Source organism: Gekko japonicus, unplaced genomic scaffold (assembly GCF_001447785.1).
Source record: "Gekko japonicus isolate JY-2015 unplaced genomic scaffold, Gekko_japonicus_V1.1 scaffold1956, whole genome shotgun sequence".
In the NCBI taxonomy this organism is placed as follows: domain Eukaryota; kingdom Metazoa; phylum Chordata; class Lepidosauria; order Squamata; family Gekkonidae; genus Gekko; species Gekko japonicus.
This window is the reverse complement of record NW_015168105.1, coordinates 194708-215345: the sequence shown is the minus strand read 5'-3', so window position 1 is coordinate 215345 and position 20638 is coordinate 194708. Positions and strand designations below refer to the sequence as shown.

The window sequence follows — 20638 nt, the reverse complement described above, 5'->3', positions numbered from 1 at the left end:
TGAGTTTTATACAAGTGCACTATTTTAAGTATTGGGTCTGTTTGAAATATTCTATGTTGAATATTGAAATGCTATAAAGTGTTTTCTGTCTTAAGAGTGGAATAAAATTATGTTTTGTTTAAGAACCATTATCTCTCTATATATATACTAGATTCAGTCCCTTGCCAGTCTCCACCCAACCAATGAAAGAACTCAGGGGAATGGGAGCGGGGAGGAAAAGTCCTGGCTCCCAGAATCCCTCAACATAAAGATATCCAAAGTCATTACCTGTCAGTAACTGTGTCCCAGTTCTTCTAAAGTCTTCTCAGTAAAGCTTTTCTCCCATATTGCGACAGGCAACATTGAACAGTGATATGCAGCGCTATGTTGTTTTGGTGATAATTTCCAAATGGTTTAGTTCGCAACATCTTGTCCTAGCTGATCATGGAGCTTTATTTAAACTAGCTAGTTAAGAGTCTGATACAAACTGTCTTGTTTATGTTGCAGGAAAGAAAGAAACCCTGCAGGCCTGGAGCACATTTTTGAAGCAATGAACATATTCTTGGGTATATGTGCAGTAAACTACCGGATGTGGGTTTGTAAGCTAGGGGAGGAAATTCTTCCAACAGTCCTTTATATATGGGCTCAACACAAACCAAATGATTCCTTGAAGGAGCAGATCGTTCAGCTAGTTCAGCTGCAGGTTCGTGTTCATCATCCAAATGGAGCTAAAACTCAGGGAAAAGGTATGTATACCGTCTTTCATGCCCATATGTGACAGGGAGTCTGTATACCAATATCTGGCTCTTTGGTGAACTGAATTTGGGTTGCTTAAGTTGAAGGTGTTGGAGGGTTCCAGGACTTCCTAGGTCTCTTTTACTATGGTCACTTATAGCATAATTTTTCATACTTACTGTTAGGGTGTTTAAATATTTGTTTTATGTAATAATCAAATAATTAGTTTAAACCAGTGGGGGACCCTCAAGACTTGGGGGAGATTTCCCATCCTTCCCCCCCACCTTGCTGTCTGTACTATGCTGGTCAGCTTACCTGCCTGAAGCGCTGCCATCTCCACCTGCCTGGCTTATGCGGTGGCTCCCACTCCCCCCCCCCCACTGCACCGGCACCTGCTTGTGGTAGGTGGCTCCTGTTTTTCCCAGCTTGCAGAGGTGGGGTGGCTCCCTCTCCTATTCCTCTGCAGCACCACCTACCTGGATCAGGTAGTGGCTTCCCTTACATATTGTTCCCTTAAAATGGCAGTTAGGTCTTGCAACATAGCATCGCAATATCTTGGCTTTTCCAGTTGTAATTTAAATTTTTATTTTATTTTTCTTTATTTGGATTTTTGTGCAAACCTGGGGGCTGACTCGGGTTTATACAAACATCTCCGTACTCTGTACCAGACCCCATTGCACAAATTAAACAGTCCACATGTTGAGGTCCCAGTTCAAAATTAGGTACAGGATACACATGAATCAGTAGCTGCTGGTAAACCTCTGCAATCTTGAACAGGCCATTTGTTGTGTATGTCATGTTATGTCATGTTGGATGAAAGCTAAATTGTTTTGTTTTTGTGTACACAGGAGTATGTGACTCAGCAAAATGGCAAAGCATTTTGTACAACCTGTATGATCTGTTAGTTAATGAGATCAGTCTCATAGGCAGCAGAGGAAAGTATTCTTCAGGCTCTCGCAATATTGCTTTGAAAGAAAACCTGGTTGACTTAATGGCTGATATTTGCCATCAGGTAAACTTGTTACCTCTTTCACGTATTGTTTCACGCGTAAGACAAGATTCTTTTCTTTGTGGGTGTGGCGGAGTGATCTCCATAGTGTGTAATAACTTTGCAGACTCAAGCACCACATCAAGGCCATTTTAGAACTGAGAAGTAGTTGTTCATTTCCAGTATTCCTATCCAGTCTGACCACTCAATCAAAAAAACGAAGTTTAAAATTCATGTTCCTTGAATGAGCAGAAGGGGAAGGGCTAGTCATCAGTATGCTACGTACACTTGAGCCTCTTCTCTTAATATCAGCCTGTACATTCACTGTGTGCGTGCAGGGGTGGTGGAATTGGGGCTTTTAGGTCCTACTAGAGGTGTGCCCACTTGCCAACCCTGTAGCTCACTGCACTTGCAATATTTAATGGTCATTTGAATACTGAATGAACAGTTCTGCCACTTGCCAGAAGAACTGCAGCAATACTGGATGAAGCAACACCAAGAGTGATCACCCTTTTTTGCAAAGGGTGGCCAAAATAAGATTGAAACATGGACGGCTTCAAAAGGGAATTAGATAAGCATATGGAGCAGAGGTCCATCAGTGGCTATTAGGGGCTTTGGGGCAAGTGATGCTCTGTCTTCTTGGTGCTTGGGGGGGTCAACAGTGGGAGGGCTTCTAATGTCCTGGCCCCACTGCTGGACCTCCTGATGGCACTGGTATTTCTGGCCACTGTGTGACACAGAATGTTGGACTGGATGGGCCTTTGGCCTGATCCAACATTGGCATCTCTTATGTTCTTAACAAACATCATACCCTGCCAATGTTCCCAATGGAGACCTAAAGTGGCTCACGTTGTTATTCTCTCTTATTGTCACAATAACCCCATGGGGTAGCACCGGCTGAAAGTGTGTGACTGGCCTGAACTCAACCCAGCAGCCTTCAGTGGCAGAGAGCAGAATTCAAACCTGAATCTCTTTGATCCTAGTCTGACATTCTAACCAGGACACCACACTGTCTCTGGATTCTTAACCCACTTTTTAAGACAGGAGGGGATATTTTCCACCCTTCCTGTCCATGATGCTTCCCTCCCTCCCCGTATGGATCCAAAGCAGCTCACATTGTTCTCCTGTCCTCTCTTTTATCCTCACAACAGCAACCCTGTGAGGTACATTAGGCTCGAGAGGGTGTAACTGGCCCAAGGTCAGCCAGCAAGCTTCCATGGCAGAGTGGTGATCCAAACCTGGGTTCCCTTGATCCTGGCCAGGGACTCTAACCATTACGCCAGACAGGCTGTGATAGGTCAGGGAAGTTGTTAGCCTCTATTGTTTTGTCATCTTCTTGCATGTTCCTGGCTTTTTGTGAGTAGACCTGAACTTCCATTGCAAATTGCAAAGGGGTGGTCATAATAATCAGGCCTAGGATGTTTTGATTCCTTTCATATTTGGCACTGCAACACCCACAGTCCTCCTGAAAACAGAGGCCAATATTAAGATACCTAGGTTTATTTTCTGATGAGTTATACCCACACAGACAACCTTCACTTCCATTGCTAATAGTGGCTCCTTGAAATAACCTGGGCCAGCAGGTCCCAGTTGCTTTAATTTTTAGTGTTTCAACTCCCATGATCATAAGAACATAAGAGACGCCAATGCTGGATCAGGCCAAAGGCCCATCCAGTCCAACACTGTCACACAGTGGCCAGAAATACCAGGTGCCATCAGGAGGTCCACCAGTGGGGCCAGGACATTAGAAGCCCTCCCACTGTTGACCCCCCCAAGCACCAAGAAGACAGAGCATCACTTGCCCCAGAGCCGCTATCTATACCTTGTGGCTAATAGCCACTGATGATCATCCTGAAGCCGGTGCCTGCCAGAGACAATCATAGCTTCCAGTGCAAGAAGCAAGGGTGGGGGTAAGGTTGTGGTCTGGAGATTATGTGTTCTGATTCCCTTCTTGTTTGGCACTGCAGCTCCCATGATCATCTTGAAGCTGGTGGCCAGTTTTGAAACCCCTAGCTTCATTTACTGATGAGTTATGCTTGCCATGGATGGACAGGCACATCCTTTTATTATTAGAGATGTGGGGATCCTTCTGTGCCCCAAAATGTGTCTGTGTGGGGGAGGAACATAACTGATTAATCTTTTATTACTGTAACTGCTATGTAAATCTTTGGTTTCTTTGATGTGTTTTGCATGCTTAAATTCTGAAGAAGATTAATTTAAGTAAAGTTTTGGGGATGAGTCAAGCTGGCTCTGATATCAGCAGACATTTCTTAAGCCTCCATTACACTGATTGGGCCTTAATACTTTCAGTTAATTTATATTTTAGTATAAAATTATGTTAGTTATTATCTTTCCTTTTATTTGTTTGTTTCAGGTCTTTACTGAAGACACCAAAGTTCTGGAGATCACTCAGTCATATGCCATTACTCAGAGAGAGTGTGGCGATGGAGAAGGACCCTCCAAACGCAGAAGAATTGAATTGGGTTGGGAAGTGATTCGGGACAATCTGCAAAAATCACAGAACGATTTTGATGTCATACCTTGGTAAAAATTCACTTATTCTAGTTTTCCACTTAAAACTGCTAATTTTATCCAATCTTTACTGATTTATTTTTGCATGTTTTGAAGGTTGCAGATTGCCATTCGATTAATATCAAAGTACCCTATGAGTCTTCCTCATCATGAGCTGCCTCACTTACTCAACATACTGTATCAGTTACTACCTCAGCAACGGCGGGGAAAACGATCACCTTATGTGTTAAGATGCCTTAAAGAAGCTGCTTTGTGTCAGAGCCAAAAATCAGATCTGAAAACCACGCAAAGGTTAGAGCTGCAGCGAACGTGGTCGAAAATATGGTCTCTTGTTGTTCGTAGTCTGAATTTCCAGCAAACTGAAATGGAAAGTTTTGGGCTACTTGGAGTAATAATTCAAGAACACTTAGTAACAATGGACAGAGAAATCTGGAAGATATTTTCAGGAGCTGCATGCAAGCCCTCAAGGTACAGTGGGAACATTTTTGAATACACTATAACCTTCATGGTCCAGTTAATGCTGTCTTTGAAGTTTTGTGCTTTTTTGCATGTATTTGGTGAATGGCGTTAAGTGTTGCTTAATTCAGGTAAATGGGTGAGGGGAAGTGAGGCTAGAGGTTGGTGGGGATTAGTCCAATGTGAGGCAGTAGGTTCTTGGGAGACCCTTTGTCCTAAATTATGCACCTCTCTAGGATGGGGAGGAGGTTCTTAGCTGTCCAGCTGCTCTTTTCACTTCTAAACTGTATGTCCAGACTTGTCCATGCCTTACTTCCATTTTGTGTTATTTTAGGCCAGGTAGTGTATTACAGCATATGATACTTGAGTGTGTGTGTGTGTGTGATTTATTAGGAAGAGTGCTTATGGTTTTTCTAGCGTTAACCTGCTCCTCAGCGAGAGGAGGAGTCTTGAGTGCTAACAGTATGACATTGCACACAGCCTGTTATATCCAGATTATAATCTTGTGGAAATGATCTTTTATAGTTCTGCAGCTCAGTGCTTAGCAATAGCAATGGCAACTTTGGGAGTGCCAGAAACTTTGCGTATCAGGACAGCACAGAATTATTGGGAAGGAAATGCAAGTTATACACCAAAAGAAACAATAATGAAGTGGCTTCTGTTCTGCCATCTGGAGGAAGACATGGAAGACAATATGGAGCTGCCTCCTATTTTGTCCAGGTAAATAACTTGAAAAATATAACAACCTACACAGGATTTTCCACATTTGTCTAATATTTTTAGGCTTTATTTTAACAGCTTGATTTTATATCAAGGTAATGTACTGTTACCCATTGGGGAAATGAGATACATAGTGAGGAAGCACCACTGAGATTGTCTGTAGCCATTAAGAATTCTGTGCTCAGGACCATAAATGTATTCAGAACTGTGATTTCTAGAGTGGGATTAAAGGGATGGTCTGCTTCATTAAAGATGGTCTGTTTCAACTTCCTTTTCCAAAATTCTTTACAGTGACTTTCCTAATCTGGTGTTGCAGAAAATACTTGTAAGCCTGACAATGAAGAATTGTAGAGCTGCACTAGAATTTTTCCAGAAAGCTTCAGAATGGTATGTTTTAAAAATCAGCATGTGTGTCTTGGTAACTCAGAGGAAATATTTTTAAATTTAAATTTTTTGATTCTAGCGATCTGGGTCCCATCTCTCTTGGGAAACCAGTTGCTTCTGAAAAGTTCTAGGCAATCCAAAGGACAAGCATCCAGAGAACCACTCAATTAATGCTGCACCCAAGAAAACTTTTGATTTGAGTCTTTTGATCAGAAGCTTCTCATGCTACGTGGCAAATGGGTTTTGAAATGGAGGGAACTAAAAATAATGGTGACTGCGGCCATGAAATTAAAAGATGCCTGCTCCTTGGGAGGAAAGCTATGGCAAACCTAGACAGCATAATAAAAAGTAGAGGGCTCACCCTGCCAACAAAAGTCCTTATGGTCAAAGTAATGGTATTCCCAGGAATAATGTATTGCTGCAAGAGTTGGACCAAAAGGAAGGCCGAGCGCCGAAGAATAGATGCTTTCGAATTATGGTGCTGGAGAAGACTCTTGAGAGTCCCTTGGACTGCAAGGAGATCAAATCAGCCAATCCTAAAAGAAATCAACCCTGACTGTTCCTGGAAGGCCAGATCCTGAAGCTGAAGCTCAAATACTTTGGCCACCAAATGAGAAGGGAGCACTCACTGGAGAAGACCCTGATGCTGGGAAAGATTGAAGGTCAAAGAAGAAGGGGACGGCAAAGGATGAGATGGTTAGACAGTGTTATTGATGCAACGAACATGAAGTTGAGCAAACTCAGGAGGACAGGAGGGCCTGGCGTGATGTGGTCCATGGGGTCATGAAGACTCGGACTCGACTGTGCAACTGAACAACAACAACAAAAATAACTTTTAACCTAATACATCCAGACAACATTCTTTACTTCCAGGACTCCTGATACCTAGGATGACCACGGCAAGCTGTTGGATGCGAAATAATGGCATGTCAAAACCTGGATTATAGCAATAACTGAGATACTGATAACGCAATCCTAAACAGAATTACACCCTTCTAAGCCCATCGATGTTCATGGGTTTAGAAGGGTGTAACTCTGTTTAGGATTGCACCATGGCTCACCAAAAATCCCATAGATATCCTGTGAAAACTCACTAGACTAAAAACTCACTACAAAGGTGGTTGTTTATTGTTAGACCACTGTTGTTAGAAAAAGTACTAACCACTAGATTTGTGTGGTTTTTTTAATTTGGAAAAAAATGCAGAAACCCGTCTTCCCAAATCATTTAAAAAGCAATTTACTTTATAGCACAGAGGTTTGCTATTGAACAACAGAAAACCCTTTAAAAGCCCTACAGGCATGGCCAGGCTTAAAAGTACCTCTTATATCCAGCCATGATTTCTGCATAAAGACATGAAAAAATTATTTAACAGGAGTATTATTTTCGTCTGAACTGCATAACCAGATCTCTTTTTAATATGGGATCTTTTTCAAAGTATCATTAGGTGCCTTAAGAATATTATAAAATGATGGCTCCCACTTATGTAAATGTGTAATATTTTAAGAAGTTGGTGTGTGTGTGTGTGTGTGTGTGTGTGTGTGCGCTGTCTTTGGCAAGAAGTATTGTAGTAAAATATCACAGATAATCTTTCTCTTATTTTTAAAGTATGCGGCATTCACAAAACAAAGAAGAAGCCAGTCTCTCAGAAACAGAAGCATATTTCCTGCAAACAACTTTTGATGAAATTAATTTTTTCACAAATGTGCCTGATAATACAACAGCAGACAAACTGCCTGGTTCTAGACTGATTGTCAATCAGAAACTGAGACATGCCCTGGAGCATGATCTTTTGCTGATGTCAGAACAGCTTCTTAATAACATCTCCCTTGATGTAAGTTAAAAAATTGGAATCTGTATCATTCATTTTTACTTAAAAGGTGACTTTAAGTTTCAGGTAGGTCAGTCTGTAGTAGTACAAAATTTAAGCTCAATAGCACTTAAAGACCAACAGAAGTTTCCAGGGTATAAGCTTTTGTGAGCCAAACCTGACGTTGTCAGACAAATATATCCTTTCTCATGATTAAAGGTCAGGGGCTGTCAAGATTTTTGCAACTGGAGTAACACAAGCATAGCATATTGCAAAATGAGTGCACCACATCTAGCAGCTGTATCTAAAATTCCTGAAATGATCCAAATAACATTGGCTTCCCCTGCCTCAGGTCTTAAGCCTAATTGGTTCCTGTGCCGTTTAGATCCGCCAGAGCAACAGATCTATTCCACCAAATGATCTATCACTGGCATAAGTGAAGTGGTCACTAGAATGGATACTAATTACTGAGGTGCCAATACATTTTAGGAGCTGTGGTGGCTCAAGTGGTTAAGGCGCTGAACTGCAGGCTGTGGAAGGTTGGTAGTTCAGCAGTTTGAGACTTGAGTGTGTTGCATGACGCAGTGAGCTCCCGTCTCTAGTTCCAGCTCCTGCCAACCTAGCAGTTAGAAAGCAAGAAATTGCAAGTAGATAAATAGGTACCACTTCAGTGGGAAGGTAACAGCGGTTCGTGCGCCTTGGTGTTTAGTCATTCCGTCCACATGACCACGGAAATGTCTTTGGACAGCGCTGGCTCTTCGGCTTTGAAACGGAGATGAGCACCGCAACCCTAGAGTCGGATTCGACTGGCTTTCGAGCAAGGGAACCTTTACCTTTACCTAATAAGTTTTAATTGGGTTATCTAATTTTAAATTGGTTAATATTATTTTAATGCTGTAATGTTTTATGGAATTAAGTTATTTTTGTATGAAATGATGTAAGCAGTCCTCAGTCGGCTTGCGGGGTAGGGCTGGGTAAAAATCCCAAAAGTAAAATGAAATAAATGAAATAATATAGTGAATAATTTTAAAAAATGGCCCTCATGCTTATTGTACAGTTCTAATAATAGTGTTCAGTACTGAATAAGTTTACTATCTCTGCTCTAGTTTGGATACTGAAAAGAACCTGTGTTCAACTTGGATTTTAACAGGACGTAACTGTTGATGAATTATAATGTAATATAACACAACGCATTTATGTTGTTTATTTAATTTACTCTAAGGTGATGCCTGCAGAAATCCTAGTGCGTTGTGCTGGTCTCTTGACTGGTGTTCTGGGTTGCTATTGCTATGCTGGCGTACAGACAGAAGAGGAAGCATGCTTGTCAGAGCTTTTTCATAAAGCCAAGGTAGGACTTTTGGTCATTTGGCTGAAAAATACGCTAACTCCGTGATTATCAAGCAATGGTTCTACCTACCGCGTGTGGTGGAAGGGACAGCTGTCATGTACTGATGATGATATGTGTAACGGAAATTTTGTGGTGGTGGTTGTCCTCCCTCTCAATTGATCTTCAGCCAGTCCTACGATATAGGATTTTCTTGGCCAAGAGTTTGGTATTACAGAATGTATCTTATTTTGCTCTTCTAACCGTGGTGGTGGATAATGATGGGGGAGGAGGAGGGAGATGATTATAGAAGTATAGACCAAAGATTCATATTCTGAGTATAGTTGACAGAAGCCATATAACTAAGAATCAGGGATTTGTAAATGCATTATGTCATGTTAAGGGGATAAGAATGTAAATAGATACTGTACAAAGATTTACTACAGATTGTGAAAATTGGTATTCTAAAGGAGCAGCTTGCGAATGAATGAAAAGCCCCACCTCCCCATTAACAAAGGCAACACTTAGGTGGAAGGTTATATATTAGTTTTTGGCTACTAGGTAGAAAGGGAGGGTCACATCATGACAGCAGGGGGTCCATGCTATGCTTTATTCTCCATTTAATAATGGAGAATCTGAGAAGCAACAGGGACATTCACACAGAGCAATGTCTTTCGGCAAGGGATCCGTGGAGTCGTTGTGTTCTGAAAACATCCCCTTTTGGGTTCTGTAAAATTTTACAGTGTCCCACTTTAGTTGCAGTGCTATTTCTTCTTACACGTGCCAGTTAATCCCACTCTTTAGACTGGCAGTTTTCACAGGTTGATTTGTGGCCCCATCTAGTCTTTTGATACTTCTTGCAGCCTTCACTGCTGAATGTTCAAAATGAGTCTTTATTTGTAGTAGTGTTACAAAACAGGCAAGGTTTGTATGGTATTGAATAATTAACCTGAGTTAAGAACAGTTGAATAATTAACCTAAAGAACAGTTGTAATTTTGAGTGATCTCCCGCCCTCACCTGGAGATTGGCAACGATGGTTCCCCAGAAGGGAATAGTTGGTTTGGAGGGTGGAGTCTATGGCTTTGTACCTGTCCGAGGTCCCATGCCTCCTGAAACCTCACCCTCCAGGCTCCATCCCTTACATCTCCAGGAATTTCCCACCTGGAGTTGGCAACCCTATCACCTTCCCAGCCAATCATCAACCTACCTTTATTTCCCCCTCACTCTTCAGCTTTCCACCCCCCACACACCTGCAGCCTCTCCCGTGCTCTGAAGCCCTGACTGCTACATCACATTGGCTGTCATACGGGGGCCACCTCAGCAGCATATAAGGATACACAGCCCACCATTTTCTCCAGGGGAACTGATCTCTGCCATCTGGAAAGCAGTTGTAATTCTGAGTGATCTCCAGACCTCACCTGGAGATTGGACACATTTTACCTCAGAAGAGCAAACTGTTTAGAATGTTAGAGGCAAAAACCAATCAAGTTGCATATGCAAATAACCTCTGTGTTCCAAGGCAAAGGCCAGTGAGGCTGCATATGCAAATAACCTCTGTGTTCTGACTGGCTATGGTGGGGGGGGAGAGGAACAGCAAAATGTTTAGAATGTTGGAGGCAGGACTCAGGCAAAGCAGCCTGTGGATAGGGAGACCCTCTGAATGACAGATCAGAGAGCGAACTGATTTTGGAGCGTGTGGAATGTTCTAGAGAAGTGCCACCACCATTCGGCTTTTAATTATAAGGGAGGTTATTTATTTTATCATAATTGTTAAATAAGTTGCTTATTACAAGATTTTGCTCCCTTTTTTTATGGAGTATTCCGGGATGAGGAAACTAGAAATCTTCAGCCAAAAACAGAATTAAAATCACAGTAAACAGTTCACAAGAATGTCCACCTACATATAGATTCAAAGGAAGTCTGACTGGGCTGCTAGATGCTGGAAGCCAAGTGACCTCCATAAACAAAGTTCCATTTGAAGTTCTTGGATTGGATCCCACCTAAAATTTATTAGTGTGCAAAGGGATGTGGAGTCACCTATCCCCCCCCCCTTATGACAGACCTCCTTTGAGTCCCCCAAGCTATTCATAGGGTGCCCCATCTCCCAGGAGTGGCAGTTTGGGCAGGGGAGGGAGAAATCCATGGAAGTTTTGGGTAGGATCTAAGTCTAAATCTTATTCCATCTGAAGCATCCCTTTGTTTGACATGTAACTTTGGTAATTCCCCAAATAGACAAGGAGTAGAGATAGCTGTGTTTTCAAAGCAAAAGTTGTGTTGACCTATTATTCTGATCAAGCCAAGCAGTCACAAAACATTAAATTTTCATGTTCTCCACAGTTCTTCATTGGGCTGCATGTTTGGTACAAAACATGTCTCTTTTCAGTGTGAAAACATGTTTTGTACTCAATTCTGTTTCATCCAGTTAATTCTTCAGTCTGCTCTGGGTCCCTTGTTAAGACTCTATAACCTGTTTTCCATCATGCCTGTGAAAGACTTTGAAGCCCCTCTTTCCTTTCTTTTGTTTTTGGTACTCAGCATCCAGCCTGATGAAGAGTTCTGGAGAAACTGAAAACTTGCTTTTTCTGTGATATTTTGGTGAACCTAATAGGTGTTTATTGCATAACTTTTGCTTTTAAGTTAACATGGTTAATCATGTAGAGGTAGAGAAAGAGGTACTTTTCTCCCTTTCTCACAATACAAGAACTCGTGGGCACTCCATGAAATTGCTGAGCGGTCAGGTTAGAACACACATGGAATTCACTGCCACAGGAGGTGGTGGCGGCTACCAGCATGGACGGCTTCAAGAGGGAATTAGATAAGCATATGGAGCAGAGGTCCATCAGTGGCTATTAGCCACAAGGTATAGATAGGGACTCCGGGGCAAGTGATGCCCTGTCTTCTTGGTGCTGGGGGGGGGGGAGAACAGTGGAGGGCTTCTAGTATCCTGGCCCCACTGCTGGACCTCCTGATGGCACCTGGTATTTTTGGCCACTGTGTGACAGAGTGTTGGACTGGATGGGCCATTGGCCTGATCCAACAATGGCTTCTCTTATGTTCTTATGATCTTATCTTAACTAAAATTCCAGTGTGATTTCCTTGGCATGGGTAAACCTGAATCTAGATAAAGGCAATATGTGAGTGAAAGTTTCTTAATATTTTGTTTTCTTTTTATTTGAATAGTCCCTTATGCATTATGTTGGAGAGAGCATTTCTCAGTCCAAAAGCAAGCTAAATGAAGATGCTAGGACACTTGCTATGAAGGCTTTAATCATACAATGTATTAGTTGCTTATGTAACTGTACCCAGGTAAGACATTTGTTGGTTTTCTAGTCCAATCCACATATTAGTGAAGCTGAAACTCTTTTTTTTTTGCCATTTTACTTCATCTTGATCAAGATTATATAATAAACAAGAATATTTGAGATAATCTTGATCAATATTATATAATAAGAATATTTGAGATAACATTCCACTGACATCTTTGAATTTCACTTAATTGCATCAATTGAGCAACTCTTGAAAAGAAAGTTTGCCAAAGTATGTGCAGTTGAGAAGCTGAAACTCTTGTAGTTAAGCCTGTTAAGGTCCCATTTAAAAACATATATTTTACCAAGCAGTTAGTTATTTTGTAATCATATTTGTGGATATACATGAACGTACATACTTTGCAGAACACTGTATGGCCAAAATGAATGTTTGCAAATTGCTGTAATTTCTTGCAAATAGTTTCTGCAAGGGGAATCTTAAATTAAAATATTAGAGTGAAATTCTGAGCCCCAATTAAGATGCTTAAACCAATGGGATATAAGTTTATAAACTGCAAGCATGGAGTCATATAACAAATGTAAGCATGACCGATCCAGTGTCAGTGTTTCTGGGAAAACTTCCTTGCTGATCTACTAAACAGTGTAGCCTATTGCACTATGACTTCAGACTTCAGTCATTTGGTACTTGCTGCCATACTTTGCAAAATAAGATAAACAGATTCTTTGAGACTGCATTTTTAATTGGTATATCTTTTGCATTATTGACAGAACAGCCCAAGAAAGATCCTGTCTACTTTTTTCTTACATTTGTTAACATCGAAGTTGATGAATGATCTTGCAGATATTTGCAAACATCTCGTGAGTAGTCACTGAATGTTGTGTTTTCTTTCACTGTGAAGATTTTGTACGTACTTAGTGTAGCCCAAAGCTGTGCTGAAGGAAATTTTTATTACTCACATGAGATAAATATATTGTACTGGAAAGACTTAGTCTTCCCTGTGTTTGTTTATTTGTTTATTATATTTATACCCTGCCCATCCTGCGAACAGGCTCAGGGCGGCTAAGAATGATTAGGTACAGACTGAGAAGAGTGTTCACCCACGTCCTCCTTCACTCTTTTCTCTCCTATTACTGCTCCATCCAAGTCCTGCTCATACCCAGCCACCTCTCACTTCTCCTTCCCATGAGGGTTTTGCAAATATGGAGGGAACAGCTGCTGCTAGCCTTTGCGTGGCCATATGATTGGGCGTCACAGGGTCCAGCCTAAGTCCATTTTCCTGGGAGTAAGCCCTGCTGAATAAAATGGGACTTGCTTCTGAATAGACCTGCTTAAGATTGCTCTCACAATGTCAGGATGAGTTTCCAAAGGGCCAAGAGCTCTTAAGGCAGAAGGGTGGGTACCATGCATAGCTGGGGCTGGCAGCACCCAGTCTCTGGTACTGCATATGCAAACAGTAGCAGCGTTTGATTGGTAGTGTTTGCCATTTAGGTGTTCTCTGGGGTTATTACAGTGGAGCGGAGTAGCACTGGAGTAACAGACTGCAAACCAGGTCTATATTATGGCCATGACTGTGAATTATTTGTGACTTGCATAACTGAGGGAGACAGTCTCCCTTTCAGTTGAGGTCAGCTGGGAATTTCTCATTGGGACTTTTACCTACAAGACTTGTTTTAATTACAAGGACAAGAGAGAGGGTCTTCTCAGCAGGTGCTGTGGTACACACATGCTTCTGCCAGTATCAGACAAACAGAAATATATTGGGAACCAGGGGTGATGTTTTCCTGGTTTGTATATCAATTAATAGGAGCTGCGGTGGCTCAAGTGGTTAAGACGCTGAACTGCAGGCTGTGGAAGGTTGGTAGTTCAGCAGTTCGAGACCCAAGTGTGCCTCAGGACGGAGTGAGCTCCCGTCTCTAGTTCCAGCTCCTGCCAACCTAGCAGTTCGAAAGCAAGAAATTGCAAGTAGATAAATAGGTACCACTTCAGTGGGAAGGTAACAGCGGTTCGTGCGCCTTGGTCATGCCGGCCACATGACCACGGAAATGTCTTCGGACAGCGCTGGCTCTTCGGCTTTGAAACGGAGATGAGCACTGCAACCCTAGAGTCAGGTACGGCTGGCTTTCGAGTAAGGGAACCTTTACCTTTATATCAATTGATGGTGTTTTTATGCCATTGGAATTGGGAGCACAAGTTGCAAGGATCTTTAACTTCTATGGTTTTATTGTAAGAAAAGGATGAAAGAATTCCAAAGAAATCTATATATCTAATTCCCAACAGTCCCCTCTGCGTTCAGATACTTATTTCTGCAGATAGGGGGCACACTCTCCCCCAACAGGGTTTTCTACAGACTTAGAAGACTCCCTGGGTCTGCAGAAAAATGCAAAAAGTTGGGAAAAACCTCAGGGAGGGTTGAACCCCCCCATACCTTTTAAAATGGCCACCACAGGGATCTACTCCAGGCCCCACTGCATCCACAGTGAGAGATAGCCAGAGAGACAGAGAAGGGAGGAAGCAAGAGCAGGACTGGATCTTGGATTGGGGAGGATTCCCCCTGCAGTATGAATGGCTAAATAGCAGGGGGGTTGGAGCCAGGCCTGGAACTAGGATTGTCTGCTCCATGTTGGGAAATTCCTGGAGATCTCCTGGAATTACAACTCATCTCCAGATGACAGAGATCAGTTCTCCCAGAGAAAATGGCTGCTTTGAAGGGTGGAGTTTATGGCATTATACCCTGCTGAGGTCACTTCCCAGCTCAAACCTCATCCTCCCAAGGCTCCACCCCCAAATCTCCAGGAATTTCCCAACATGGAGCTGGCAACCGTAAGAGGAACTGATCTCTGTATTTGGGCAATCCGTTGTGATTCTTGGAAAGCGGCTGCTGCCACTGCTGCTGGGGGGGGGGGGGGCTGGGGGCCCAGGAGAGTGAAGGGGGCAGAAAAAGTGATGGGGTGGGGGCAGAAAGGAAGTAAAAGGCATGGAGAGAGAGAGTAAGAAAAGGGGTGGCAGGAAGGAGAAAGAGTGTGAGAGAAGAAGGGGGAGAGGGGAAGAAGCAGAGGTGGTTGGAATAGGATAGCCACTCCCGCATGTTTCTTGTCAATCATATTTCTTAGATGGCTTTTACTGGAAAGCCAAGTGAAGCTGGAGAAGCGGATTTAATGGAAGGAGATGGTGAGGGGAGTAGAATGGATGGAGAAAAGACGGTGTTGGATTTATTCGATGACCATTCTGGTGACGCTGGTGATGTAAATGAAGCTGGGGAGTTGCAGATTTTGACAGGTATTTTAATCTGATTTATACATACATTGATATGATTTTTTAAAATTTCTCTTATTTATTTTAAGTCTATGTCACCTTTCAACATAGATGCAAGGAAATGATGAAATAGCTATCAGCAGAGTTCCCTCTAAGCTGCCCTGGGGGGGTGGCTCACAAAATTTTAGCCAGCAGCGCAGGGATTTTTGCCTCAGCCCACAAGTGAAGGTTCCCCGCCCATTGGAAACAATGGAGGATGGGGGCACCTCCTTCTGGGGCCCATAGAATTTGACCCCCTGGGAGGTTTTTGAGGAGAGGCACCAGCAGCTATTCTGCAAATTTGGTGCCCCTGTCTAAAAAAAACCAGCCCCCTCAGAGCCCCAGATACCCACAGATCGATTATCCATTATAGTTCGTGGGGGCCATTGATTTGTAAGCTGCCTTGAGTCACAGGGAAAAGTGGAATATAAATATCTGAATAAATAAATATGTAGTTTGGGCAGTCTGATAACATTTGAGCAACTTCTTGTTTGTTAGGTTAGGCAGGGTTCTGACCGTGACTGTTCCACCTCAGTTATATTTGACCTGTAATGCTGGTTGTCATATTTCACTAAAAATCCAAAATAGACTGCAAGAGTCCCCCCCCCCCCAAGAGCTGGCACTTTTTCTTAGGCTCAGTGCAGGGTGACGGTCCGAGGACAGGTCTATCAATATAGTAGACTGGGGCTGGTAGACCTGTTCTCCAGAGGCCAGGACTGCCAATATAGTGGGCTGGGGTGGGTAGACCTGTTCTCTGGAGGCCAGGTCTACCGATATAGTGGGGAGAGGTGGGTAATAATCTAAAAAGCTAATTTACGTGATAGTCAAATGTAGATTCATAACTTTAATGCTACTAGCTTTTTTTTGCTTATGAGGTAGAATTTTTGCTCACAACACTGTGGACCTTAGAGGGAACATTGGCTATCAGTACACAATAAAATTAAAGAAACACAACTTGATTCTTAAGGCCTTGTAGACTTTTTTTTTTTGTTCAAAAAGGTTTTTATTTTCCGTTGTTCTCACATTTTACATCTTTTTATCAATCAGTTATATATTCCGTTTTCCCTCCCTCCCCCAAAAGGCTTCCCGCAATGCGTCTCCCTCATGTCCCACATAGATAGATTCAAGATAACATCGAGTAATTAATATTGTTCTAGACAAAGTAAATTTTGTTTCACGTCCCAGTTCTTTTCCAGATATATTTTAAAGTCCTTCCATTCTTCATAAAATTCTTGGTCTTCTTCATTGTTCAGTTTTCTGGTTATTTTGTCCATTTCAGCCATGAACATAACTTTTTGTATCCACTCCTCCAGATCTGGTATTTTTTCTTGTTTCCAGTATTGAGCATATATCATTCTTGCTGTTGTTATCAAATACCAGAACAGTGTCCTTTTTGTTATATTTAGTTCTTCCATTTTTAAACCTAAGAGCAGAATTTCAGGTGTCTTCTTAAAAGAACATTTTAGAATCTTTTGCATTTCACTGTGGATTTTGGTCCAGAAGTCCATAGCTTTATCGCATGTCCACCACATATGATAAAATGAGCCCTCATGTTTTTTACATTTCCAACATTTACTAGACATATTCTGGTTCATATTTGCTATTTTCTTGGGTGTCATGTACCATCTATACATCATTTTGTAACAATTTTCTTTTACATTGGTACAAATAGACAGTTTCATAGAGTTTTTCCACAAATATTCCCATGTTTCTATAGTTACTTCCTTATTCATATTAACTGCCCATTTTATCATTTGCTCTTTTACAGATTCATCCTCTGTAAACCATTTCAACAGTATTTTATACATATTAGAAACCATTTTCCTCCCCCCACTTTCCCAAACAGTTTCTACTTCGTTTCTGTCTTCTCTAAAACCATAATTTTTCTTATCCATTTTAAAGACATCATAAATCTGCATATATTTTAACCATTCATAATTGTATTGAATTTCATCCTGCCCTTTCATTACCCATTCTGTTCCTTGCTTACTAATTAAGTCCCTGTAAGGCAACCACTCCTTGCCTTGCTGTCTTGAATATGGTGTCAAAACTTCTGTTGGTACAATCCATAGTGGTCTTGCATCTCGAAAATATCTTCTGTATCTTGTCAATGTCGCAAATAAGGCGCGTCTCACCACATGGTGTCTGAAAAAGCTATCCATTTTTGTCTTCTCGTACCATAGGTATTCATGCCAGCCAAACCTACAATCATGACCTTCCAGTACGAGCAGTTTTTTATTGTCCAATTTCACCAATTGTGGATATACATGAATGTACATACTTTGCAGAACACTGTATGGCCAAAATGAATGTTTGCAAATTGCTGTAATCTCTTGCAAGTGGTTTCTGCAAGGGAAATCTTAAATTAAAATATTAGAGTGAAATTCTGAGCCCCAATTAAGATGCTTAAACCAATGGGATATAAGTTTATAAACTGCAAAAGCATGGAGTCATATAACAAATGTAAGCATGACCGAGGTAGAATTTTTGCTCACAACACTGTGGACCTTAGAGGGAACATTGGCTATCAGTACACAATAAAATTAAAGAAACACAACTTGATTCTTAAGGCCTTGTAGACTGAGAAAGTTTTGACCTGGCACCTAAATGGTCATAATTAGTGTGCCTTGTATTGGTCTGAGGGAAGGTGCCAGCACTGTAAAGGCGCTTTCTGCAGTCATCATGAGCTAATTCCTGAAGGTGAAGGTACCCCACAGAAGGGCTCCTCTGAAACAGATCATATACAGATCAGGTTTATGTGGTACAAGGAAGTACTTCAGATGCTCACTAGCACTGAGCACTTAGTCTGGTCTGTCACAACAAGTCATTTAAGTCCTTGAATGGGATCCCGCCTGAAACCCGGCAGGATTAAAAGTGGTGTGATATTTTGGTTTAAATTAAAATTTCTAGGAAGTACATTTTTTGCCTTTTTGCCTTCCCAAAGGCACACAATGTCTACCATGGCTGGCATTAGACATAAGCTTTCTTTTGAGCCAGTATCATGGCACTCCTGTGTTACTTTTCGCTATATGTGACAGCTGCAGTGTGGAGGGAACGCAGGTCTCAAAAAACATAATAATGTGCTTACCAACTGAAATTTGATTGTGACTCTCTAGTGAATGTTCACTTTGTGCTTGGAGTTGTGGGTCTTTTGTTTTTTCTTTACTGTAATAAAACTTAATTCACAGGTGCTGTGAGCCCGTTATCAGAAGAGCATCTCACTAAACAGGATTTGCTGCTCCTTGATATCGTCAAGTTCTTGTGTATAGCTGTAACAGCGGCCCCGGTACAAAGTGTTTGCTTTAGACCTTCTGAAATTCAGAGGAAACTCTTAATGTTAATAGATAAAAATACATTCGATCTCCTTAAACCACTGCACCTGCAAATGGTAAGTGAGTACAGTAATGGGAAATTATTCTGTTGAGCTTATCTGTATTGTTGCAGCACAACCACGTTAAGTAGCCTTTGTCTTGGGCTCACCGTTTTAGCAAGAGCTTTCTTTTCCTGGGTGAATGTCGACATTTAAAATAACGTAAGCATTTTGTAAATGCTTCTACAGTGTTCTGTTTAATAACAGAATTACTAATCACTAAGAATTGTGTTCAGTACACTGAGACTAGTCGGTGGGTATCTGATCAGCAAAAAAAGATTTTAATGTTCTATACCAGTTCCTCAGTATGGTGCCCATGGGTGCCGTGGTGCCCGCCAACATCTTTCCTGGGACTCAGTGCGTGTCTTTAGGAAGTAGATGGGGCCACGTGGGGCACTTGCCCAGTAGGGCTTCTGCCTGGCCCCTGGAGATCCAGTTATCTGGGCGGATTAAAATAATATGGTTTTGGCAGCGGCTGCCACTGCAGTGTTGGTTTTATTCTTTCTTACTGCCCTTTCTCACAAACTAGAGCCCATTTGGTGTAGTGATTAAATGCGCAGACCCTAATCTGGGGGAACTGGGTTTGATTCCCCACGCCTCCACTTGCAGCTGCTGGATGACCTTGGGCAAGCCATAATTCTGGCAAAGCTGTTCTCTCAAGGACAGTTCTGGAAAGAGCTCTCTCAGCCCCACCCACCTCACAGGGTGTCTGTTGTGGAGAGGGGAATGGAAAGGAGTTTGTAAGCCGCTCTGAGACTCCGTGTGAAGGGCGGGGTATGAATCCAATCTCCTCTTCTTCTTCTTCCCCAGTATATATGTTTACATTATGCCTCTTCTCTCCTGTACTTGGGCTTCCTCTGTGTGTGCGGCTCTGCCTCTTGTTTGCCTTTCCGTGGCTGTGCCCACCACCCTGTGTGTCAGAATTCCAAAGGTGCCCACAGGCTTTAAAAGGATTGGGAGCCTGTCCTGTGCTAACAATTAAAATAATTGCATGTCAAACATTTATAACCTACCTTTTCTGAAGATAGATGATATTATGGCCTTATAAATAAATGAATACACTGATTATTTTTTTAATTGTACTTTATACTAGTACTTACTCTTGTTGAAGGAGCTTCCTAATGAAGAAAATCCTTTGCCGGAAGAGCATGTTGAGTCACTTCTCAAGCCTCTTCTGTAAGAAAACTATCTTATTTAATAAAACCACTATAATTCAGATATTACAAATACATTTAATCATACCTCCCCATCTTCCTTCAGGGATGTGTGTTCCTTTTACCGTCGAGATCAAGAAGTTTGCTCAGCAATTCTTTGTAATCTCCTTCCCCTGGTGACTGCTTTGGATACTTCTGGAAGAAACGCAGGAGATTTAAGAACAGCTCAAGGACGGTTTTTAACGGTTGTTGGAGCATTTTGGTATGTTAAACCAGTTTCCAGTCACGATGCCTTTCGTGTCCATAAATAAGACCATTGCAGTGATTAAAAAGGTGGAAGGTCTGCCCCAATGAGTTGAACTGAAGGGAACACAGGCTCTGGTGAAAGAAATGTGAGTTAATAATTAGGCATGCAAAATGAGAATTTGAGAAGCAGATTGCTAAAAGCATCAAGACAAACAATAAATGGTCCTACCATGAAGGCAGGTTTAAGAGTGTGGTGCTTGGGGACTGATGCTCAGCCACTTATCTTCTGGCCTGTGTCGTCCCACAAGGTTCCATCTTGAATCCCATGCTTTTTACGCCTATATGAAGCTGCTGAGAAAGGTTATCTGGATAACTGGGCTGAG

General features: G+C 41.9%; 1 protein-coding gene across 1 annotated transcript in view; it reads left to right on the top strand.

The window, feature by feature from the left end:
• Positions 1-20638, top strand: part of ATM (ATM serine/threonine kinase) — a 74893-nt gene that overhangs the window by 5346 nt on the left and 48909 nt on the right. Inside the window, exons 7-20 of the mRNA XM_015414809.1 lie at positions 487-725; positions 1563-1726; positions 4077-4246; positions 4331-4702; positions 5216-5410; positions 5702-5797; positions 7401-7626; positions 8825-8950; positions 12108-12233; positions 12962-13051; positions 15305-15470; positions 18674-18873; positions 19949-20031; positions 20116-20271. Of these exons, the coding sequence (XP_015270295.1) occupies positions 487-725; positions 1563-1726; positions 4077-4246; positions 4331-4702; positions 5216-5410; positions 5702-5797; positions 7401-7626; positions 8825-8950; positions 12108-12233; positions 12962-13051; positions 15305-15470; positions 18674-18873; positions 19949-20031; positions 20116-20271 (2409 nt within the window). The remainder of the gene's footprint in view (positions 1-486; positions 726-1562; positions 1727-4076; positions 4247-4330; positions 4703-5215; positions 5411-5701; positions 5798-7400; positions 7627-8824; positions 8951-12107; positions 12234-12961; positions 13052-15304; positions 15471-18673; positions 18874-19948; positions 20032-20115; positions 20272-20638) is intronic.